Genomic DNA, 26,016 nt, shown 5'->3' with positions numbered 1-26,016 from the left:
GAAGAAGAGAGAAAATCTCACAGAAATATCAGGATTCGTAAACAGGCCAGAGCCATGCTGTACGTTCTGTGGGGTAAAGCACAAACACAGATAAAAATCAGATCAGATTTCTATTTGACATAAGTTACTGGTCTGCTGCTTTTAATGAAAATTTTACTTCATCATGATCCACCAGGTTGCCTTTATTTATTTATTTATGCTGATTTCGGTTCTTATCAGTTTCTGTCGGAGCCATTCACAATTATTTTTAAGTATTGTTGGAATGAGAGAAAATTCAGCAAAAATTAGTTGTTTGACCTTAAAATACACCTAGGCTGTTTATTATGTTGTTTACTATCATACCAGCTTTAATTATGTTTGTTTCAACTGTTTCTAATAACTAAAGACTTGTAATTTATAAAATCATAATGCAACATAATTTTCAAACAGGAATATGCAAAATTGTGTTTCAATTAAGTTTATTCTGTTCACTGGCTTTCCCAACACGTGGATTAAAAACGCAGTTTTGAGTCAGTTAAGAAAATGAGCTATTTTCCAGTGAGATGTTTGCATACAATTTCATGATATGGCCAATAACTGCAAATATTATGACAGAGCAACAATTAACAGAAATTAAAGTCCTAAATTCAGACTTTAAATCTTTACAAAAGCAGATTAAACATTCTTATAGGGACGCCTATTCCCAGACATCAGCCTGATCTTCACTGCATTGATCTTCATATGGTTGCATTGTTTGACAAGCAAGTCTCCTGGCAGTCCTCAAAAACCCAGCAGTGGAACTGCAGTGATTCCAGATGTGACACAGATATGTGGAACAACACATCGCTGTGTGAACACGAATGCTGTGTACCACTCATCAAACTCCTACAACAACCCACATGTAAGTGTAGCAGTTTAGCTGATGTGGTGCGACTTTGAAAAAACACATGTTTTGTCTGTAATCTCAGTGTGTATGTGTTACGACATTTGAAAAATGCAGAGTACAGTATATCTAACCATGCATGTGTTTTTGTGCCATTCAGATGACTCACTCTTGGCTTTTGGTGATTTAGTCCACCAGGGACACACAAAAATTGCAGCCAAGCTTGTGTGTGACATCATGTATTTTTACAGGCCTTTTTTAGCAATGCAAGTTCACACTTTGTAGAATATGAGAAGAGTTCCTCCTGTTTACCATGTGCATCATCAAAGTGGCGCACTTCACAGCAAGAAGACTCATATAATGGACTGGTGTCCAGGTTGGACCCCACCTCCCCACCCCACAACAGCTAGGATAGGCTCCAGCCCTGAATTGGATGTGAAGTTAAGAAAATGGATGGATGAATCACGAAAACATATTGTCCATCTGTTTCTTCTTTTTTCTTTTCCATTTCTTGTTCTTTCTTTTGCCTTTCTGCAAATCTTTAGCCAAATTGAAGTCAAATGTGTTGCAGACAACTTTTTGTCTTCTCTCAAAACTCTGTTTACATCTGCACTTTTGCCTACATCTTTGAACTTTGCACTTGTTTTTCATAGACCAGGCAATAGAAATGGCTCATATTTCTGCTAGAGTATCACTTGAAGGTATCACCTGAAGCCTTTCTTAAGTCTAAGCACAACCACCAAATCTCAGAAAAATCAAAACAGTGCATAAATTGTGCACACTTTTGTGAAAGAAGACAAGTATTTTCACCAGGAAACAAACCTACAATACATAAAGCTTAGTCTGCTGCCAAGTATCTCCCAATAACATTTCATTATCCCATTCTGGATAGCTAATCATGCGAGCACACACAGGAACACAGTAAAGGGAGGAAGGGGGACTGTTGCTCTGGGGGAAATGGGCAGGAGGCAGTTAGAAAGGGGGTGTGGAAAAAGCACAGAGTGAGAAGCCAAAGAGTCGGGCCATATAAAGAGAAAGAGAACACAAACCAGGCTCTATCTTTCTCCTCTATCAGACCTCACCGACGACCCTTTGCTTCCCCACCCTCACACTAGCCTTCAGTGTGTAGAAACTTTTTGCTCTAACACAGTCCCAGCACCAACTGAGACCAAAGAGGATGGCTACATCCACATGGAGAATGAATGGACCCTACAGAAAGATGACTGAGCCTCTGGTTCTCTTCACTCTGTTCCTTAGCAGTGAGTACTGTAATAAGTATTTATTAAAGTATGTTATTTTGCATTGGACATTTATTCTTAGTTAGTTTTTCTATCCAAACAGAGTTTTATATATTGTGTGCAGTTGAACTTTTTGATTTATTTTTCTATCTAAAAGTGTCTAACGTTCTACTCCATCAGCAAGATTTTGTTTATGTCACAGTAGCTTACACACTAGCTGGGGATTTGCTTTGATGTGTTCCACCATGAGACTGCACACAAATGCAAAGAGGCATGGTTAGCAGTGGGGTAGCTGCAGACACAAAGGCTTTGCTCAGAAGTGGAAGCTGCTGTACATACTCATTATACTTTATACCCTGCAGTGTATCTCAGTGGAGCTAGTAAACCACGCATAATATAGTCTCAGAATACACACACACACACACACACATATATATTATGCGGAGTGTATTTAGAGAACTGCACGTGTACTACATTTGTAAAAGTTACCACATATAATATTATTTCATCACTGAGCAAAAATAGTTCTTTCATCTGTGTTCCTTATAGTAAAAGTGTGTGCCTTTGTGTGCACAAGTGTGCAATTATGTGGATGCGTGTGGACACACTGGCCAGTCCACTCCAAATCAGTCCGAGGCCTGATGTTAATTGCAGGGTAATGTATGGCTTGGACGAGGTAGCGTCCTCGCTTGTTGTAAACCAGGTCTAGTTCTAGTTCAGTCCAATGTAACGACTTGTGCAGAGCTAAGGCCACAGGGGTGGTAAATGTTTGGAGTGACCTTGGGAACACTAGGAGGAGTTTTCAAGATTGATGGAAAATAACTGAAGCTTAACTTTTAAAGGGGAAACAATCATGGGATGGCAGAACATGTTTGTAGTGTAGTAAAGGCTACACTGTTAGGCTGCTGATGCATCTTGCCTGCATCAGCAGCCTAACAGATGGTAATTAAATTTACATAGAAATCTAATTACTCTGGGCATACCCCGTCAACGCAGATTACTTTTTTCGATGTATATAGCCCAGTATCACAAGTCACAAAGTCATCTCAAGAGGCCTTACTGTTCAGGCAACACGCTACTCCTTCAGTCTTTCTAATATTTAAAAATGTGAGAAATAATGTCTGACAAGTGAGCTAATAACCAACCATGTATATTTGTGTTAAGCAATAAATGTTATGCACTCATACAGTAATGGACCTACAATGAAAGGGACTCACTTGACTTCAAGAGCAACTTGTGGCTCACTGTTTTACCAAAGAGCATTGGCATGTGAACAGACCAGGGATGAAACCTGTAATTACTAAAGCACTAAAGCACCTGAGCCCCAGTGACCCTGGTTATTTGTGTTCTAATCTAGTCTAGTTTTATCATGTCAAGAATTTTGTATAATTTAATTAACTGAGTTTGTTTTCACCCACTTCTTATGATTTCAGCCATGACCGCCTTGCCTTTTGCTCTATTTGCAAATCAGTGTTTAAGCAGTGGTCTTAACTAGCGTTTCAAAAAAAAGGTACAAACATTGCACTTTTGTTTTAGGTTTTAGCACACAGCTTCTGATTTCTACTTTAAGAACACCACAGTTGTGTTGTCTGCTGACCCATCCTACGCTTTTCACCACATCCAACAGCAGTCCTTTGATTACAAAATTCTGGTCACACACAGCTCAGAAAAACAAAAATGGAACATTTCTCACCTAATTATATGTGATGGATTGTTGTGTCTTCATGCAGCTCTGCCATTCTCTGTCTGTGTGTCTGATTATTTTGTTTCTTGTTTTGATTTAGTTTACATGGGTCCTAGCCCTGGGTCACAAGAGACAAACTGTCATTGATTTCTTTTGACAATACCAGCTTCTGTGGTTGCAGTAGTATCAGAAATCTGTCCCTTGATGACGTCATAATTCATTCAAAGACACAGACAGTTTTAATGTTTCTTTCCATAATAGATGTCTTGATCTACATAAAGAAGGTTCTTTTTTCCAAGTCGTGCCTGATAAACACAGAGTCTTGAATCAAATCTCTCATCTTGTAATGTTCAATATGGGATTGTTGTAGATCAGGAGGTTCAATTAATGCGATATTAGCAGTCATTGTAAGACTGACAAAAGCAAATGGAGTGACAGAAAAAGCAGAACTTTAACATTAAGTCATCTGTTTTTCTCTCTGATATCTGGGAACCTTGAATACTAACAGTCACATTTTTGCAAAGTCTTGGAAAGCCCCACATCATACAAAACCTTTCGCAATTTGGTATCTTGGCATTGTGACCGTTGCTAACTATGTTGTAATAATAGTTTATCTCAAAGTCTTAGAGTATTAGATGGTAAATGGAGTGTTGGTTCTCACTTTCAGCTTGTTGGATGTGGGAGGAATGGACAGGTGTAAAGACTTTTCATAAAGACAAAACTGCCATAACCAAACGACTTGAAACGGCCTTCGGTTGGAGCATTTCCAAAATGCCAAAGTGGTGCTTTCAGTCAGCAGTGATGAGTAGCTACTGAAACTAAAGCTAATAAAGGACACACCAGATGCTATATACAACAAGGCACCCTTAGAGATAGAGTTCCTCAACTGGTCAAAGTGTTTTTCATGTGCCTGTGGCATATCAGCAGCATATTACAGAGGATGTTTAACAAAAAGTTTTGGCTTAGCTGTAATGTCATGTTGCTGCAAACATGCAAAGAACTATAAAAAAAGTGTCCCCTCTGCACAGTTTTCATAAGGTGGAGGTTTGCTATTGAGACAAAGACTGTTTTTTGTATCAGGGTGTAAACATGTTTATTTCTGCTGCTGGAACATTAACATGGGCGTCTTGGGCACTGACTTGCAGAATCAGCCTCAAGTGGCCATTCAAAGAACTTTTTTTTGGAACTGACTTGCCTTCACTTTTAACCCCAGAGTTACTCACTTGGTTTATCAGAGCAAACATCCTTGTCACATATAAACAGGTCTCTCACCCTGACTGCAAACAGATTGAGTTTATACACTCACTTCCCATGGCTGTAATTCAGTATTCATGCAGCCGTGCAAATATGCAGCACTGAAATGGCCATGGACTAAAATTTTGGATGATGTCATTCATTGCCTTTTGGAGTATGTTATAAGCTGTCTCTCTTTCTCTCAAGATTTCAGGGGAAAACCCAAGCTTTAAATCTGCTCTGGAGAAGGGGAAAAACATCTTGTCTCACTTACTTCGGCTTGTCATCTACAATGACTGTTTCTGTTGCTAAGTCAGGGCCTCAGGCAGAGCAGAATAGGCTACAACAATTGCTGCTAGAACACATCATAGTGAAAAAGGTTTCATTCATGGTTGGAATATTCCAGTTTCTTATTAAGTTGCTTGTGTGCATTTCTGCATATGTGCAGAAGTGCAAAGCCATTAGTGCTTTGTAGATATCTATTGTATGACATATGTAAGTGCCCTTAACTAATATAGACATGAAAACAACAAAATGTGATTATTTATTTAGATGATCTGTAAAAATATGAGACTAATTCATTCTGAACAAGAACAAGTGAAAGATCAAAGGGTCAAGACTTTATGTTTTAAAGTGAAAGAGCAGACTTTAGTGAAAATAAGCCCTGATACGCCTCTGCACACATATTTTTGAAGCTTTTTTTTTCTCAGACAACAACTTTGCCTTGCCAATGTAAACATGGCCAGAATATTGCCACTCATGGCCCTCGGCTATCGACCAGCATTCTTTCAGTCTCAAGTCGTGATGATGAAGTTTGAGTCACGTCATCTGCTGAAGGGTGTGGGTCTTTTATGTAAGCCTTGGCAGATCATGGTCTTATGTCAGCCTAGGGTGTGTGTATGCTTGGGCCCAAAGTCATGGTTGAGGAGCCATGTGAGCTTGCAAAGCAATTAAACCTGAAGCCTGTGTTCTGTAAAACCAGCCATTTTGCTTTAGCGATTTCTACATGTGCAAACTGGGAATAAACATCTTGTATCAGTGTACATTCTGATACTATATCGCCAAACCCACATGCGCAAAATAATATTTTGAAATGTATCTCTCTCTGAGTTATCTTTATTTGGATCCAACTTCCTTCCAAAAATTATGTTAATGAAAAGAAAACAAAGCCGCTAACCAAATGATCATCCATGAAAAGGAAATGACTTCGATAAATAGATTGTCTAGCAACAATATTTACCTTGTGAAACAATCTTAATGAAAAACAGGAGCTGTGCTACCATTCAAATCTTCCTTCTTCCAATTACTGCTGTTCTGCTGAGCTTATTGTTCCTTGTTCCCCTGGCACTCTGCTGCAATTTTACAGCTGCTAGTTTTTAAAGAAAAAAAATTTAGTCTCTCATTTAATTGAAAATTGGCAGTATGAGATGTCCAAAAGATGAGAAGCTCTTAACATCTCTGCTCAGATGAAACTCAGCTCCATATTCAGCTAATGAACAGAAAATAAGTGTGATTTCTAAAACAAGAACTTGGAAAAATCTCTTCACTTATTATGTCATCCATTGCTTTTTCCCTTGCTAAAACGTAAGCAACAGATTGTCCTTATACTGACTTATGCAAAGTTATGAGGATGTCGTAACACCAGTAGAATGCAATCACCACATAAACCACATAATCTACGTTGGATACCCAGGCTGGGATTTCCTTAAAGAGGGCTATACTGTTTACCCAGGGGGATAAAAGCTCTTAATGAGCATTCATGGGGCTTTTTTGACTGCCAAAATAATAGCTCTTGGTAATTAATGTTCATTAAATGGCACATTGTTGAAGGCATACTTTAGACATCCTAATTGAAAGCATAAGACTGCACCCCTTTGCTGTTCTTAAAAGGCCTTGGTTGGAACACCACACTCATTTGTAACGTATATGTTTCTGGGCAAGTGTTTTTGTGTAGAGGACAAACTGCATTGTTTAGAAATGTGGAAGGTTTTTGAATTATTACAGTTACTTCTCTGGCTTCCTCTTCCAATTTGGTTCCTTAGTTTCAGTAATATCAAAGCCAGATTGTTTAGAGCGATATGTTTCCGTCTCTTTTTTCTTTCCCCACAAAGTATCATGAAACATCTTAGAGTCTTGGAATCAATCCATGGATAGAAAAGGAGAGCAGCTTGTCGCCTCTTGGAACAGCTGGTGTGTCCAGTTTCTAATCCACTAAGAAAATGGACAGACTGTTTTGGAAACATAGGTTTTGAGTTTCACTGCCCTGTTGAAACTATTTTAATGAGTAAATTAGAAGTTGAATAAAAACAGCAGTGAGTGGCTGCTATCAGTAATAATGTTACCTTTTTGTTTTTTGCTTTACTGCTGAAAAAACTTTTTTTTTCAGTACTATAGCTTACGAAACAAAAAACAATAGGTTTGGGTAAAATATCCATCCATCCTCATCCGCTTTATCCGAGATCGGGTCGCGGGGGCAGCAGCCTAAGCAGAGAAGCCCAGACCTCCCTCTCCCCAGCCACCTCCTCCAGCTCATCCGGGGAACACCAAGGCGTTCCCAGGCCAGCCGAGAGATATAATCTCTCCAGCGTCCTGGGTCTGCCCTGGGCCTCCTCCCGTGGGACATGCCCGAACACCTCACCCAGGAGGCGCCCAGGGGCATCCTTGTCAGATGCCCGAACCACCTCAACTGGCTCCTTTCGATGTGGAGGAGCAGCGGCTCTACTCTGAGCCCCTCCCGGATGGCCGAACTTCTCACCCTATCTCTAAGGGAGAGGCCAGCCACCCTTCGGAGGAAGCTCATTTCTGCCGCTTGTATCCGCGAATCTCGTTCTTTCGGTCACTACCCACAGCTCGTGGCCATAGGTGAGGGTCGGGACGTGATCGACCGGTAAATTGAGAGCTTTTTACACTCAGCTCCCTCTTCACCACGACGGACCGGTGCAGCGTCCGCATCACGGCAGCCGCAGCACCAATCCGCCTGTCGATCTCCGGCCCTTTCTCCCATCACTCGCGAACAAGACCCCGAGATACTTAAACTCCTCCACTTGGGGCAAGAACTCATCCCGACCCGGAGTGGGCACTCCACCCTTTTCGGCTGAGAACCATGGCCTCAGATTTGGAGGTGCTGATCCTCATTCCCGCTGCTTCACACTCGGCTGCGAACCGTTCCAGTGCGAGCTGGAGGCCCTCACCGATGAAGCCAACAGAACCACATCATCCGCAAAAAGCAGAGATGAGATTCTGAGGCCACCGAGTGTAAGCCCTCCGCCACTTGGCTGCGCTTTAGAAATCCTGTCCATAAAAATTATGAACAGAATCGGTGATAAAGGGCAGCCCTGGCGGAGCCCATCACCCACCGGAAACGAGTCCGACTTATTGCCGGCAATGCGAACCAAACTCTTACAACGGTTGTATAGGGATCGAATGGCCCGTAGCAATGGGCCAGACACCCCATACTCCCATAACACCTCCCACAGGACACCCCAAGGGACACGGTCGAATGCCTTCTCCAAGTCCACAAAACACATGTAGACTGGTTGGGCAAACTCCCATGCACCCTCAAGTATCCTTGAGAGGATAAAGAGCTGGTCCAGTGTTCTGCGACCAGGACGAAAACCGCATTGTTCCTCCTGTATCCGAGGTTCGACTAACGGACGAACTCTCCTTTCCAGCACCCTGGCATAGACTTTCCCAGGAGGCTGAGGAGTGATCCCCTGTAGTTGGAACACACCCTCCGGTCCCCTTCTTAAAGATGGGGACCACCACCCCGGTCTGCCAGTCCAGGGTACTGCCCCTGATCTCCACGCAACGTTGCAGAGGCGTGCAGAGGGAACTGTCAACCAGGACAGCCCTACAACGGTCCAGAGCCTTTCAGGGAACGTGTCAGTGGGATTAAGGAGGTCGGACCTCATCAACACCTCCTGAGTGCAGGTAGAGCACCGCTTTCCCCTCCTGAGACGCCTGACGGTTTGCCAGAATCTCTTCGAGGCAGTCCGAAAGTCTTTTTCCATGGCCTCTCGAACTCCTCCCACACCCGAGTTTTTGCTTCAGCCACTGCCCGAGCCGCATTCTGCTTGGCCTGTCGATACCTGTCGGCTGTCTCCGGAGTCCCACAGGCTAACCAAGCCCGATAGGACTCCTTCTTCAGCCTGGTGGCTCCCTTCACCTCTGGTGTCCACCATTTGGTTCGGGATTCCCACCACGGCAGGCACCAACCACCTTGCGTCGCAGCTCAATGCAGCAGCTGCAATGGAGACGCTGAACATGGTCCATTCGGACTCAATGTCCCCAGTCTCCCTCGGAATGTTGTTGAAGCTCTGCCGGAGGTGTGCGTTGGTGTGCGTTGTAATATCAGTAAGTAAAATCTTCCTAATAAAAGCAGTGCCAGGTTATATTCCTATAACAACAGGCATTATAGTTCCACTCCAAGAGTATGTGCCTGGTGATGGCTGTTATCTGTAGTTTCCAGCATGTTTGTCCCTGTAGTTCAAAGAGGTCACTGTGTGCTGTGATATCCACATCCTGTCATACAGTAGGATGTGCATGGATAACATTCCAAGCCGGTTAATTATTATTGTTTTTGGGTTGGTTTTTTTATGGTTGTGTTTTGTTTCAAAACAGGGGCGTGTGCAGGGTGGAAAATGTCAACATTTGCCAACCGTCTGTGCAGAAACAAAATTAGTTCTTATGTTTACTGATTAACTGGTATATTCCAAGTATTTTCATTGCACCAAATAGCAATAAACTGAACTGTAGTGATTTAGTGTGCTGTTGTTTTCTTGTTTTTTGGTGTTTAGTTGGTTTATGCTATGAAAAGATCTATATTTTTCTTGAGGGCTTGCAGGATTGAAAAGAATCTCTGCCTAAATTTAAAATATAAAATAAAATTCCTCCTAATAGGAACTACTAGGAGTAGCAAGGGATGAGTGATGGGAGACTTTGGGCTCTGCTTTGGACATCTGGTGAAGTAATGGAAGGAGGGTGTGGCTGATTATGACATCCAAGGTGTTGTCTCTACAGTCTGGGTGGAGGTCAAATCTAAGCCCCAAGATTTAGGGCTGAGACTTTTCTCCTTTTGCATGATGTTACTGATTTCACAGCACAGCACATATGTAGGGAGGGAAAAAGCTCCCCAAGGAGACTTGCTGCAGCTGCACCACTCATCCCCCTCTCCAGGCCTCCTCCCCAGTCTCCCCAGAGAGGAAACAGGCCTCATCCTCAAATACCATAAGTAAAGGACTCCTGTCCCTGGCTTATACTGTCTGACTGCAACCACTTAATCAGGTGTGACAACGTTTGTTTTTACTGCAATTTCCTGCTTCTTCCCCACCCTAAAATCAAAAGCTGGGATGACAATCACAATGGCAGCTACATTTCAGGAAAAGGAAGCCTGTGAGAGATTTTTGTTTCATATTTAGTTATTTCCCATAACAGGGACATGGGAAATAACACTATACTTATTCTCATATATAGGCACACATACAGTAGACTTATGCATTAAACCAGTCTGTTTATTCAGCGCAAGTATTGATGATGATGATGAGGATGAATTCAGAACAAGTATACCAAATATTGTATGTAGCAGAATCCACTCATGCAGTTTGTTTTTTTAAGTGAGCACTAGATCGATTTCAATTTCATCATAGTTGAATGAGAAATTCAAAGGAAGTGCTCAACCTCTGATGCTAAAAAGTGTGTTTTTATTATTGTTATGCTCATCATTATTGCTATTGGACTCAATATCTCAACTGCCCTTTAAATGTAGTAAATAGCTCAAAGTAAATCAAGTAAATAAAATGAGGCAAGCACAGGATAGCATAAAAAGTTTAATTTTTGTACTTTTTTATGAGTAGAGAAGCTGCATTCTCAGGAAGAGACCTGAAACTACCATTAAAATGAACACACAGGAGTAAAATCTGTATTTAATCTTACCTTACCATGGTAGCAACTGCGTTTTAGACTGATTGAACTATCTTCAGAGAACATTGCGCTTTGTACATTCTCTAGCTTGTGATTTTGGCACCGTGCTCTTGAAATTATGTTTTTGCATCTGTTAGTGCATACAGCAAGGGGGAGTTGGAAGACTTTTCCCAGTGAGGAGGAGGGGTGAAAGAAGGTTGTCTGGCAGGAAACAAAACCAAATGTAAAAATGAAAGGTCTGGCTGTCATAGCAACTTTAGTGCATAAATTGATGATAATGATACACGACCTCCTCCCTGCAACATGTGGCTATAGCACCCCTGCCCAGACTTGAATCTTCTATAGACTGAATACACAGAGCTTTTCTAAAAGTAGTGATTGATGATGTGCAATCCAGGTTGCCAGTTCTGTAATGACCTTTCATGCTGTAATCCATTACTCCAGATTCAGTCACTTGCGAAATTCTTGAGAATCTCCCAAGGGATCATCTTGCTTTATTTCTGGGGCTGACATCCACAGTGTTTACAGCGTATCTGACTTTAGGGGCTGCTTACATTCCCCTGCCATTTAAAGTACATGAAGTACAGTTGGATTAAACTTGAGACCAGCATCTCATTACTCCAGCAGCATGTTACAAACTCTTGTGGTCCTATAGAGATACATGCACGTCATGTCAGCAGACAAAGCAGGTGCTTTAAGAGACTCATATTTCTTTTTTTTTCAAAGAAGTTTTACCTTTTGTCTCACTGCCTGTAATTTTAATTTGTCCAACAACAACTACAGTGTACAGCACATCTGATGTAACTTATTATTTAGTTCCTTACATCTGGCTACACACCACATCAACCGGTAGAACACCCAGGCTAAAAGGAGGACAGCCAGGCCAGGAAGTCCACTTCATGTAGTCAAGCAGTGAAGAGCAAGATTTACTCAATCTTCACCCAAGATTTACTCACAGTCTTGGCCTTTTGCTTTCTGAGAGAGACCAAGGATGTGTTTATGCATTTTTTTGTGTTTCCCTGTGTTTGTGTTGAGACTGGAGCGCCTAAGGCTTCTTGTTGAGGCCAGGCGGGCCTTGTTGGAAACATAGGAAGACTTTTCACACAATTGTATAAGCTGTCTGTGTCCACAGTAGTGAGGCACTACTACCTATAACAGTATGACATATTCCATAATGTTTCAACATGTAAGGATTAATGTAATCACCTTTTTCTTGAATAGTGATTTTTTTCATTTATAAAACATAAGAATAAAGGGATTTCCAGTGTCTTACAATTCATACAGACTGCTTAGTAAGTGGAATGCTTCAAAATCTTTCACTGATACTGATTGCACTAAGAAATATTTAGAGTCACGAGGTATAAACTAAGGTAAGTCAATTTGGTAGGCTGGCTATTTTTGACATATTAAACATAGTAGATTAAATCATAATTAATCGAATGATCTGATAGCCCAGATTTGTACCCCGATTTACAAATTGAATTGTAGCATATGACCAACTTTGGTCAATGTCCAGCCAGTTGATGCTGCTGGCGAGATAGGACACATTGCTGGAGAGAACCTACATGGTCCAACCTAGAGTGGTAGATGTATCATATCGGCCATTCGCTAGCTTCTTGTTTTGGATGAAAACATTTCAAAGTGCGCTTGGCACTTCCCCAGAATAAGTTCAAATTAGCCATGTTTATAGGATTACAAACACACACTAAACATTTAAATCTACGTCCCATAAATGCGTCTTGTGTTTAACTAAATAATGATAGTGGTGCACCGAAAACATTTTCCTTTGATTGCAGAATAGTTTTGGTTACACGTTAAATTGTTTACACACTACACTGGGTTTCTTCCATGAGAAGGGGAGTGTTTAGAAGTTCCGGCTGAATTGGATTACACCGCCATCATACAGTAGGCAGGATGATCCCTGATGCTGATTATGTCTCATTTAACCTTCATGGCTGTGGCAAAGCTGTGCTACATAGTTATATCTTTTTGTGGCTGTTTTTAAAAAATACAAGTTAAAGGAGCTTGTTATCTGAGCATTTACGTTTAATAACACTGTTCAGTCTTCAATATATAAAAATACTTGTTAAGAGTCATTTTCAGTCATAATATGATTGTGATATTAGATTTCCAACAAAAGTTATTACATAAACAAGATTTCTCCCAGGAGATGGATGTGTGGTGAGGTCATGACCCTTTGACCTAAGCTGCTCATTTTTATATGATGCAGAGAGTAAAAATTAAGTGAGTACTAATTAGCAAGTGCCCTTAAGAAAACATGCCAAACTGTTAAGTGTTTTTGGGTTGGGCTTGAGGTTTAAATCACCAGGATAAGATGTTCAAACCACCTTTTTAACCTCTATTAGAAAAAAAACAAACCAAAAAAACTCACAAATGTTTACATAAAACATCTTTTCTTAAAGGTGATTATATATACAGTTCGGCCCCCTTGAACTTTTCCACATTTTGTCACATTACAGCCACAAACATGAATCAATTTTATTGGAATTCCACGTGAAAGACCAATACAAAGTGGTGTACACGTGAGAAGTGGAATGAAAATCATACATGATTCCAAACATTTTTTGCAAATAAATAACTGAAAAGTGGGGTGTGCGTAATTATTCAGCCCCCTGAGTCAATACTTTGTAGAACCACCTTTTGCTGCAATTACAGCTGCCAGTCTTTTAGGGTATGTCTCTACCAGCTTTGCACATCTACAGACTGAAATCCTTGCCCATTCTTCTTTGCAAAACAGCTCCAGCTCAGTCAGATTAGATGGACAGCGTTTGTGAACAGCAGTTTTCAGATCTTGCCACAGATTCTGGATTGGATTTAGATCTGGACTTTGACTGGGCCATTCTAACACATGGATATGTTTAGTTTTAAACCATTCCATTGTTGCCCTGGCTTTATGTTTAGGGTCTGAGGCAGCTCCACAACTGCCTCAGAGGTTGTCTCAGAGAATATTGGGAGCAACAACACCATGAAGTCCAAAGAACACACCAGACAGGTCAGAGATAAAGTTATTGAGAAATTTAAAGCAGGCTTAGGCTACAAAAAGATTTCCCAAGCCTTGAACATCCCACGGAGCACTGTTCAAGCAATCATTCAGAAATGGATGGAGTATGGCACAACTGTAAACCTACCAAGACAAGGCCGTCCACCTAAACTCACAGGCCGAACAAGGAGAGCGCTGATCAGAAATGCAGCCAAGAGGCCCATGGTGACTCTGGACGAGCTGCAGAGATCTACAGCTCAGGTGGGGGAATCTGTCCATAGGACAACTATTAGTCGTGCACTGCACAAAGTTGGCCTTTATGGAAGAGTGGCAAGAAGAAAGCCATTGTTAACAGAAAACCATAAGAAGTCCCGTTTGCAGTTTGCCACAAGCCATGTGGGGACACAGCAAACATGTGGAAGAAGGTGCTCTGGTCAGATGAGACCAAATGGAACTTTTGGCCAAAATGCAAAACGCTATGTGTGGCGGAAAACTAACACTGCACATCACTCTGAACACACCATCCCCACTGTCAAATATGGTGGTGGCAGCATCATGCTCTGGGGGTGCTTATCTTCAGCAGGGACAGGGAAGCTGGTCAGAGTTGATGGGAAGATGGATGGAGCCAAATACAGGGCAATCTTGGAAGAAAACCTCTTGCAGTCTGCAAAAGACTTGAGACTGGGGCGGAGGTTCACCTTCCAGCAGGACAACGACCCTAAACAGAAAGCCAGGGCAACAATGGAATGGTTTAAAACAAAACATATCCATGTGTTAGAATGGCCCAGTCAAAGTCCAGATCTAAATCCAATCCAGAATCTGTGGCAAGATCTGAAAACTGCTGTTCACAAACTGTCCATCTAATCTGACTGAGCTGGAGCTGTTTTGCAAAGAAGAATGGGCAAGGATTTCAGTCTGTAGATGTGCAAAGCTGGTAGACACATACCCTAAAAGACTGGCAGCTGGAATTGCAGCAAAAGGTGGTTCTACAAAGTATTGACTCAGGGGGCTGAATAATTACGCACACCCCACTTTTCAGTTTTTTATTTGTAAAAAATGTTTAGAATCATGTATGATTTCCGTTCCACTTCTCACATGTACACCACTTTGTATTGGTCTTTCACGTGGAATTCCAATAAAATTGATTCATGTTTGTGGCTGTAATGTGACAAAATGTGGAAAAGTTCAAGGGGGCCGAATACTTTTGCAAGCCACTGTACATTAGCAGTTTGTTCCAACTGCCAGAAGTACTGCACTGGCATAACTGTGGAAAACCAAGTGTAAGAAGTTTTTGATATTTGATATCTGTGACATAGAATTACAGATGATGTGAAGACAAGAACCAATGCATGAGCCGGAAAAAACGTTATCTTTGGAACCTTAACCTGTATGAATGAACTGAAACAACCAGAAGTTAACTACACTCATTTTGTGGGATTTGGTATATTTAATGTAATCATAACTGCAGCAGAGACAGTGGCACACAGATCATGGAACCAGTTATAGTACTTCAGGTAGTACCCGACTGATTTAATTTGCATCAGAATTTGTAGGCTAATCGTTTAAAATTTGGTACTTGCTCTCATTTGAGACATCACTATCACTTTTATATAATAAATAAATAAATGTCCTCTTGCCAAGGAATCATAACATTTGGGCTGCAAGTTTTTTTTTGTTTTTTTTTGTTTTAATGTTTATTTATAAGATTTTAAGTTCAAAGTTACATAACATCACACCAGACAAAGGACATAAGATTCAAAAACAATAACATTTAAGCACAGAAAAAAAGAAAACAAAAACCAAAAACCAAACACACACACAAAAAAACCCAAACAGGAAAACAGGAAAGAAAAGAAGAAATACACCAGTTAGCCAGTACAAATCAAAAGTTCAAAAGAAACACCAGTGTCCAAAGAAGATGATCTTCTGTGTGAGGTTAGACAGGGCAACAGAGAGTTCCCCAAGTCCAAAAGATGTGGGGAACAAGTCCAGGAAGGAATCAGAGTCCGGCAGAAGTGCAGTTTCACACAAACACGTGCAGTCAAATGGGTTAAATTTTATGTTGAATCCCTGTTAACATGATTGAGAAAAGGGCCCCAGATTTCGACAAACTTAAAATGAGTGTCAGCATGCAATCATCTCACATAGCCAAACCCTAAACAATGGAGGAGATGGTGATTTCCAGGCTCTAAGAATAAGTCTTTTAGCTACACTCATGCCAAACATTAGGCTTTCTTGGGCTGCAAGTTTGAAGCAAATCCAACAGAATAGGTTCAAAATAAGGCTTGAAGTGTAATGTAAAGCTAGCTAATGTTGTCATAGGAAATGACATTACACTTTGGACCTACAATACCAAGAAAAAAAAACCCTGTTTTGTCTGATTGGCATCAAACTTTATGAGCCCTTGCAAGAAATGAAATGACAAAACATATGGGACAAACTGTGTATTTATGCAAGAGGGGTTTTTTTTACCATTTTAATTATAAAGTGTTTAATTTGCAATTCCTTTTTCTCGATGTCTCCGTCTTTCTGTGATTCACCTGCTCTCCCTTCCTTACAGGTGTAGTGATTTGTCAAAACCAAACCATCGTCTCTACCAAAGAACCAAGTGTCAGTACAGGTAAGAACCTTCAAAAAATGTATAATGGGATGTGAGAACAGCACTGGATTCCAGACAATTTCACTGGATTTTAGAGATGTTATTTTAAAGTGCCAAGTTCCTTCAAAATATATACAGACAGGCTTTTGTGACATAAGACATGGTGCCTGACAAAACTTTGTATTTAAAGATTCATTTTCAGGGACAAACACAGCCTCCACTACTTCCCCGATGACTTCATTAAAGCCAAGTGTGGCTTCCCCTAACGACAATGCACTTGGGTCATTCCCAGGAGAAACACGCATGGACAAAGAAATCTCCAGCAATGTTAAAACAATGGTAAATACCGGCCTGTAGCATCATATTTTCAACTTATTAACTAATAGTACCTCTATCACCAATAAATCAAACAGCCAAAATGAAAATGATATATGTTATCCTGTATGTTATACAAATGATGACATTTATATTTTAAACATGTATTTACAAGTGATGGCAAAAGCTGTAGTTACAAGTATATGTGCAATATATGTGGAGTATAAGTACAGTGATATGAGAGGAGACAGAGCTAATCCCAGTCACTTCCTGGTGGCACTCCCTCTAACCAAGACCCTTTATCTGGCTCCCTACACCTTGTCCCCAGAGGAAGTGTTTTGTGCTGCTTGGAGGAATCAGATGAATGTGTTTAAAGACCTACAGTTGGAAAAATTGGTCTCATAAAAGTGGATCTTCTCTCAGACATTCCTCAGCAGTTGTAAATCATGAAGCTGTGCTCAATGCTGGAGACAAATGAACTGGAGAGCTAATGTTTCCACTCATGCACTCAAACAGGTGTGGCTTTTTTTTTCCAACTGCTTTTTTGTAACAACTTTAGTATATTATAGATTTTTTATTTCTTTTTAAGGTTTGTCAAAACAGAAATATCTGACCTACAGATAAATCTACAGATTTATCTTACTGTGTAATACAATATACTTACCCTTACATTATTAAACTGTAATTGTACATGTAGTTTTTGATGAACAACAAAAGAAAATGTGATGTTAAAAGTTATATCGGAAGTCATCGTTACATTGTGCCATATGTCACTCCAGGTGTGTCGAGACAGAACAGAAAGTCCGTTATGTAGGTCATTAATGCAACATCTAGCCAGGACCAAACAAACAAACTAAACATGAAATTCCTAAATGGCTTGATATGACACTGGTAACTGAATCGCCAGTATCAGTGGATCACATTTTATAATATTACAATGGCCGGCTCTGAAGTTATGGGAAATAAGAACGCTAAAATCTGTAAATCCAACACATGTTTTTCTCCTTCTATCTTCAGTATCAAATAAATTGTTTATGTTAAAATAAGCCGATTCAAATTAAACATCCAACTACGGTCATGTAAGTTCAGGCAAAGCAGGAATGAGATGTAGGATTTGATCAGTCACAAGCAACAGATGGAGAACAGAACAGATTCCCTGGGATTGATTTTGCCGTTTGACTTCAGCCTTCCTGAGTTTCTTCCTCTTCTTTTCAAAGCTCTGAGCATTACAGAAGAGTCCAGCTGTGAGCCCACTCCCAACTAACTGAGGATTCAAAGTTACAGCTCACAGTGGTCTTCTGGGAATGCTGAAAGCAGTCTGGATCACATTACAGAAGAATAAAAAGTGTTCCCAAGTTACAAAGCCTGAAGTTGTGCAATGATGATATCATTATTCAGGGTTAAAGTGAAAAAAAAAAAAAAGAAGGTGTGGTCAGCAAGTTCACTCAGCTGCATCTTGTCTGTAAGGCGCACAAGGGCCAGTGTGTAGTCTGAAACACATGTTTGATTGGTGGCCCTGTGCTCCCTGTGTATGAATAAAACTATCTACTGAAAGAGTGAAAATTGCATCAGGCAATTGCAAACTAGGATATATTTTGTAGGAGATTGCTCCAGGCTAGACAGCGATATATGGAAAAGTGTACTATTAGAGAAACTACTGTCCATCTACATAACAGCAAGTATGCACTTTTTTGTTTTTCTTACTTTTTGTGTGAAAAACCTACATAATATTTTTTTTAAATATACTGTATATGAGTTTCTCTCAAAGCTACAGAAGACGAATTTCAGAAAAAAGTTATTTATCCGTCCATTCTCTTCCGCTTGTCCATCTTTTTTTATTTGTTGTTTCTGTTTTTTTAAACTACTTGCAAATAGACAATCCTCCAGCTTCCTTCTTTATTCTCCATTCAAATAGGACAGCATGGCTTCACGTTTAATTTGAACCCTACTCTCCCTGTGAAAGTTCTCTAATTGTAATGGACTACCACAGATACAGACAGCAAAAACTCAGCTATGAGCACTTAACTTGCACTCTCACAACTTTCATCTCATGACTGAGATAAGAACACCTCTTATTTTCTTCTGGATTTTTTTGACCAGAAATGTGTGTTTTTAACTGTTTCCATATAACTTTTTTTAATAACACTTTGTCCTTTTTTTTTGTAGGTGGGAAGTACTAAAAGTCCATTACCATCATTACGTTCATCACCATCATCATCGTCGTCATCATCATCATCGTCATCATCATCATCGCCATCATCGTCGTCGTCATCATCGTCGTCATCATCATCGTCGTCATCATCATCGTCGTCATCATCAAATTCCTCTGTGTTTGTGGGACTACTTGTCAGTGGTCTGCTTACTGCCCTTGGAATCACTGTAGGTTATTGCTATTGCCAACGCAGGACTGACACCAAGGGAGTGAAGCTGGTAAGCATATTGTACAATATACAGTAGAGTATCTTTCCATTGCGGAACGCTCTTATTTATATATTCATGTTGGCATGGGTGTTACTGTTAGCTGTAGTACACCATACCGTGCCGCTGGATTAATTAAAAATCTTTATAACAATTGTAAATTCTGTACAGAAAAACACAACTTTGGATTATTTCATGTGTGTATTATGATAATTGAAAATTTCTAGCTTTTGTATGATGAAGTCCAACTTGTGGTCTATTTACAGACAGATGAGACCTATCCAGCAGATCAGGAGAACCAGGGGAGCACTCTTGCTTCTGTAGCCCCCCTCATCCCCCCTCCTGAGACCCAGGAGAAGCCCAGCGTAAATGGAGAGTCCCCCGAGGCAGCCAAGACCCAACCTCCTCCACCTACCAACGGCCACTCCACCACCAAGACAGCAGACACTGAGCTGTGAAATAGTCCAAAATGAATTGAATCCCAGGAACTACCGACACACAGACACACGTCTTATGAAAACACATCTCTGTTTCAGAATTCACTCCTGCCTAATCACACAGAGGTCACAGAAATGTGGACTTTAGGGACTACAGCAATCCCTTACATAAACACTCCTGTTGTTATATGGTCCCGTTGCCTGCTCTTTTAGCTACATGCCTCAAAAAACATCAGGAAAACTAGTCTGATGGTGACAATAATGGCAGAGATAAATGATGCTGATTAATCATGACGAAGACTCGGTTCCTGGGTTTTGATGGCAGTCACAAAGGAGAGGAGAGACAGGAGATGGGCAGTTCTGAGTGTGAAGAGACTATAATGTTAGTATTAACCACAGCCTGCTACCATGATGACTGCAGCCTCTGGAGTCACAGCAATGTGCTGTCCATTTCAGCAGAGGCTCTGCCTGTCGTCTGGTTTAATGCTCCAGCCAAACATCCAACTGAAAACACAGCTAAAGCACCTAAATAACACGGTTCCTTACATTAATGTAAGACCATAACAGACAGACAGGAACTAACTCACACTGCCTTGAAATCTGTTTACAAAAATACATTGGCCTCTTAACGTGAGTAGGTGGTTGAAAGTGTGTGTGCGTGTGTGTGTGGGTGTACTATGACATTTTGCATGAGTGTATTAACATAAACTTGCATCTGTACTGTGCAATGACTGTATATATTCATACATGCATCAAGCTTATCCTCCTTATTGTACTGTATGTACATATGTGTGCTTCACGATAATACAACAGTTTTGATCAGACGTGTCAGTGATTGGTAAATCTTAACCGCATGCGACAGCCATGAAAAATGTAGAAATTTGTAAAATGACAGCTAACCAAGTTGTGGACAATCGCCATGGTGAAGCAAAACGAGTATTGACATTTAAGTCACACCGTGGCATTAATCACGAAGACAAAAGGCCTCTTTACTGACTGTTTGACCAACAAACTCACAAAGACTTTAGACACAGAGCCTCCTTATGTCACCTATTCCCATCCACTTGTTAGTATTATTCTCTGTCCATTACTGTATATACTTGTTTTTATTCTGTGTATCCATACTTGTATTGCTCATTCTGTGTGCCAAGATTTTCATTTTATAACTTTTATTGTGTTTAAGTATATACTTCTCCCATCATCATCATATTTTATCTAGGTTATATGACAAAGAAATATATTTAGAAACAATGACTTACAGTCATTGTCCATGAATCAAGTTCAGCATCTAATGGTCCAAATATGCCTTTTTTAATCCTATAAATAGAGGTAACATCAGTTTTCCCTGACATGCCTAATAACAATAACAAGAATGATAATAACTTTAAAAACTCTGATATCAAACTGGAATGTCCCGCATTCATTGTTCTTTTGATCCATCTTGTATCGTACCATTATCACATCAATATTTCAGTGTGACTATTTAATTTCACTAGCACTCTGTAGTTAAAATGGGATTTAACATGAAAAAAAAACTAAATAAATAACATTGTATATGTTTTCCTGTTTTCAGCCTTTTTTTTCCCAGAAAAAAATCGTGATTTTGCTTGAGTTTAAAGAGAAGCTGTGTTTTTAACTACTGCCAAGCTCCTTAGACAACTACTGACAGACACGCACATACTTACACACATCTGTGGTCTAAAACACATGGAATTTAAGTCCCATACAGCCCATAAGGTCCACAGCTGGTTTACATAAGCAGTAGTAGTGACATCACTTAACACTGTTTTGTCTTTCACAGTTTGGGTGGGGCAGTAAAAACATCCACCAGCTGTCTTGTTGAATGGATCAGGACATGCTCAGAGTCAAAAGTCACTCAAAAGTCAAGACCATCATCATGGTTATATACATTTACTTTAAGCATTCATGTTATATTGTTAGTATTGCATTTATATATTATATTCATCAATTGTGTGTTGCTCTCTGCCACATGTGACGGTTTGCTATTTTTTCCCATACATTCACGCCTTTCTTCCATCACAAGATCAGGTCCCTGCCCTGTCCCTCTCCACACCCTAAAGGAAAATATGTCCTCAATGCCATTTAGCAATGCTGTAGGACAACCCTGTTGCCACATGAAGTCACAATGTAAAGCCAGCAAGAAGCGCATGTCATACTAAATGTAGTCAAATCTAAGGCTGGCCATCTGTCGGACGGCATCAAATTAAAAGGTGCAAATCCCAGAAAATGTTAAAATTGCTTTATCTATGCTGTCAGACATGTATCTCTGTTATTTACAACCTACCTGACAGGCTAATATCACATTATTTTACAAAGTGTTTACTTTCAAGAAACACACTCCACCCATGTGAAAACGCCTAATTAAAGTCTTTTCCTTCAGCTTTTACTCATTTCCCAAGTTTCTAGTTTATATTTTAAGGTATGGACTTTTTGCATTTGTTTTTCCACATTTGTCCTGATGCAGTGTAAATTAACTGTAGCGGCATGCTGCACTGAAAAAAGAATAAACTAAAACATTGATTCCATATTAATGCAGGAAAAACACTATCAGCTGTTTCAAAGGAAAAGATTAATAAGTACTGTTTGAATTAACATGAACCTCATATGATAAGTGAATATGAATGTAGTTTAAGCCATGAATTTTCCACCCCTATGCCCCTGCAGAGTATCAGTTCAAATCTTCCAATTTTCAGCTTTTGTTCAGAGTCACGTAAGTCCCCTATTTCCAAGCTTGTTCTTTCGTATCTTTCATCCCATCCAAATCTTAGTCACCCCACCCCTTTATACTCCTGGATTTGGCCAAGAGTAGTGTATGTGTGTAGTGGAATCTGGAATGATGGACTAAACTCAGCTGGTTGTTTTTATTGTGGGGATGATCCCCCCCTTAACATAGTTACAGCTGCCAAATACGTCATGTTTTCCTTCTCCATGCCAAAGCTCAGCCCTTCTAAACTCCTTAATGGGAAGATAATATTGGGTGGAATAGGAGGCTGGAGGAAAAGGAGAGCACTCAAGAGACTTTGTGGGACCCCGAGGCCAGAAGGTGTGGCCTGCACACTGAGCACATAAAGACTGATAAATGTAAAGGTTCATGAAAAGGTGATTGGATGCCAGGGTGCTAACAGAAAAATCTACTCCATACTGCACAATATATTTTAAAAAAAAAGAATTTTCAACCTGGAATAACTAAATTAGTGTGTCTTCAAGGAGAAAATACAATAAGGAATGTCTGCAGCTTGCTAATGTCTGGATTATTATGTGAGCTGTACTAACAGAGCATCTGTGCATAAGAAAGTGACTCTCTGAGTCCATGCTTCGTGTTGTTTACTCCAAATTCTAACCATTACCAGGCAATGTTTTTCGAAACTTCTATTGTCCACTTTTGGTGAGTTTAGATTAATTTTAACCTAAGTCTCCTGTTCTTAAGGTGAAAATATCCATTGAACTACTGTTTAGAGGATATTTTCTATTTTTCAGACCATTCTCTGTAAAGTGTAGAAATTATGTGGGAAAATCCCACTAAATTATTAATTCATGAAATACTCAGAGAAACCTGTCAATCAACAGCAATCTTTAACGTGTCAATAAGCCTAAATGCTTTGAGTTGCTCACATGAGGTTGGCTGATATATGTGTATACAAATCACTGAACAGATTTACCTGACGAAGAGAGAAAAATTGTCATTTTTACTTCTCTACATGTACTATATACACACAATTATAATTATTATCCATCTCTTCTGCTTATTCTTTTTCAGGGTGGCTGTGGCCTATCCCAGCTGGACAGGTCGCCAAATAGACAACCATTCACACTCACATTCCCTCCTATTGGCAATTTAGAGCTTCCAGTTAACCTATCCCCACTAACAGCATGTCTTTGGAGTGTGGGAGGAAGCCGGAGTACCTGGAGAGAAACCCCACAAAACCCAGCCTGATGATGGAATTGAACTCAGAATCTTCTTGCTGTGAGGCAACAGTGCTAACCACTGTGCCACCGTAATTATTATAGTTATTAAAGTTGTGACATTTTGAAATACAGAGCGTATCAACCATTGCGTGACAGTCAAACAACAACTTACTGATATAGTACCAAATACAGTTAGGAAGGATGTGAATAGGTGCCTAAACATGACAGGAGGAAGTTAAAGAAATGTGAGCCACTTTAACTTTTTTTTATGTTACTGGCATTTTAGTAGTGGTGAAAGGGCCACAGCAATCCACAGCAACAGGAGAGCAACCTAAGATACTTGAACATAGTTTAAAAAAAACATGCATTGGAGAAATGTAATTTGCAGTTCAAAGCTGGGATCCACATTAAGGTAGGTGTTATTTGAAGACAAATATGGGGTTTCCCTGACTAATGTGCACACATAAGGGATTAACCAGAATGTCATTGTGGACATTATGGTTTTGAATGCAGTTTTTATTGGTTCTTTTTAAAGGTCAGTAATACTAGGACACTATTTAAATCTCAAACTACATCCTATTTTCATAAATGAGATTAGATTATTCCTTTATTTAAACTCTTGTTAAGTCATTTCTGGTCATACAATAGTTTGCAATAGAATTTTCTGAGGATTTTTCTGTGGTGCATTTTGAAAGTAACAAATTCCAACTGAAAAGGTGATATTTCACATTGTGTCTCCATAGAAACCTAGACAACATGTAACAACGGAAACTTGAATTGATATTCCATCTGCTTCCTGCAAATCTCTCTGTGATATTGTTGTCTATCACCAACATCTGCTGTAGGAAAGAATCTGGAAAACACTGCCTCTTGTTTCCAGTGATGCAACAATCCAGAAGGCACATATCACCCTTTAGTAAACTGTAGTAAGCCTGAGCACAGTTGATTGCAGTAGAACAATTATTTACAAAACCGCTTACGAGTTTACAAAATCACTACACCAGACAAACTACACAATAACCCCACATTATAGGTCTAATTTATTAGGCTAATAAAAAAGACCTCGTTTTAGCCTCAAAACACATTGCAGCTACCCACTATAAAGTAGGTGTATAAAGAAACACAACATTCTTCAAGTGACTTGCATGAGGTGCTTTTCCAGACTAGAGTGAAGCTTGGACTGGAAAGTGGATGTGATATTGTTGGGTTAGGATGCCCCCTGCTGTGGCCTTAGGGCCAAACTGCAAACTCAAAGTGAAAAAACACAATAAACAGCCTATTCTTCTTTTTTTGTTCTCTCTGAAAAACAGGCCTACAGACACAGCTACTGCTGCTGTTCACCATCAGCTCAACATATGGACATTCTTCACTTGACTCTACAACTTGATGATCAGTTTTTTCAAGCATAATTTTCACAGAGGGATGGCCAACACTGAAGAGACAGCAACATTCAAGCCTAATGTCTGCAGAAATATTAATCATTCATGCCTTGGTACTTGAGGTAAAAGTTCCAGTTAATCTACCTCTTTGTGCCTGATGATACAATAATTTAAAAACAAATTAATCTTCATAGATCCCACGCAGGGAAACTGTACGGAAAAAGTAACAGGAACATCTTAAAGTTAAAAAGTAGCTACTCACTGAACTTAACAGCTGGATGTGCCAACATAACATTGCTGTCCATTAAAAAACATGTATCGCCACTTTTGACTTTTTATAAATGTAATGTGCTCATTCTGCTGTGTCTACTCTCAGATGTAAGAACTCAAATAACTAATGAAAATAAATGTAGTAGATTTATAAAGCCTTTGCTTTAAAAAAAATGCAATTCAAAGTGCTTCACAGGTCTAGGTCCAATCAATAATCTATGTTAAACCATCAACCTATGTTTTTATTACTCGTCTTGTTGTTATGTCAGAAAAGAGAACACAAAGAACAAACTTAAGCAGTACTAATAAAGTTTAAGAAGAATTAATTTATGCAGACTAAAGCAGTGCTCAACTATGTTGACATTGGGTAAAATACTAAATCAAATCCTATGTTCTGCAATCTTTTTTTCATATTTATTTTGAAAGTAATGATTATGAATCATCTGCTGCCATTGTTCTAGGTGAATATATTAATATAGGTTAATGCACTGTGGCTTGTCAGGGAAGGCCAAGAAAGAGGGCAAATCCAAAGACCTGGAACATGAATGTCCAGAAAAAAATCTGAATGAGAGGCCGGTCTTACACTAGTATTTTTGGGACAAACTGGACTGAAAGGAAACACTTTGTTAAACCGCTGGTGTAGGAGAGCAGTGTGAAGCAGTGATGAACAGAAGCAACTGAACTCAGGAGGTCAACATCAGTTTTTTTGCCACCTTGTGGTGGACGGTAAAAGA

At 39.9% G+C, this 26,016-nt stretch overlaps 1 protein-coding gene across 1 annotated transcript; it reads left to right on the top strand.

The window, feature by feature from the left end:
* Positions 1-1,890: 1,890 nt before the first annotated feature.
* Positions 1,891-21,267, top strand: si:dkey-261h17.1 (putative protein TPRXL). Its single transcript, XM_039604813.1, has 5 exons — positions 1,891-2,121; positions 16,498-16,557; positions 16,727-16,875; positions 19,018-19,281; positions 19,536-21,267. The coding sequence occupies exons 1-5, from the start codon at positions 2,040-2,042 to the stop codon at positions 19,725-19,727; spliced, it is 747 nt and encodes a 248-aa protein (XP_039460747.1). The 5' UTR covers positions 1,891-2,039; the 3' UTR covers positions 19,728-21,267.
* Positions 21,268-26,016: the final 4,749 nt, after the last annotated feature.

Source organism: Oreochromis aureus, linkage group 20, assembly GCF_013358895.1.
Source record: "Oreochromis aureus strain Israel breed Guangdong linkage group 20, ZZ_aureus, whole genome shotgun sequence".
NCBI lineage: Eukaryota > Metazoa > Chordata > Actinopteri > Cichliformes > Cichlidae > Oreochromis > Oreochromis aureus.
The sequence above is the reverse complement of the archived record's forward strand: the minus strand, read 5'-3'. Positions and strand labels throughout refer to the sequence as shown.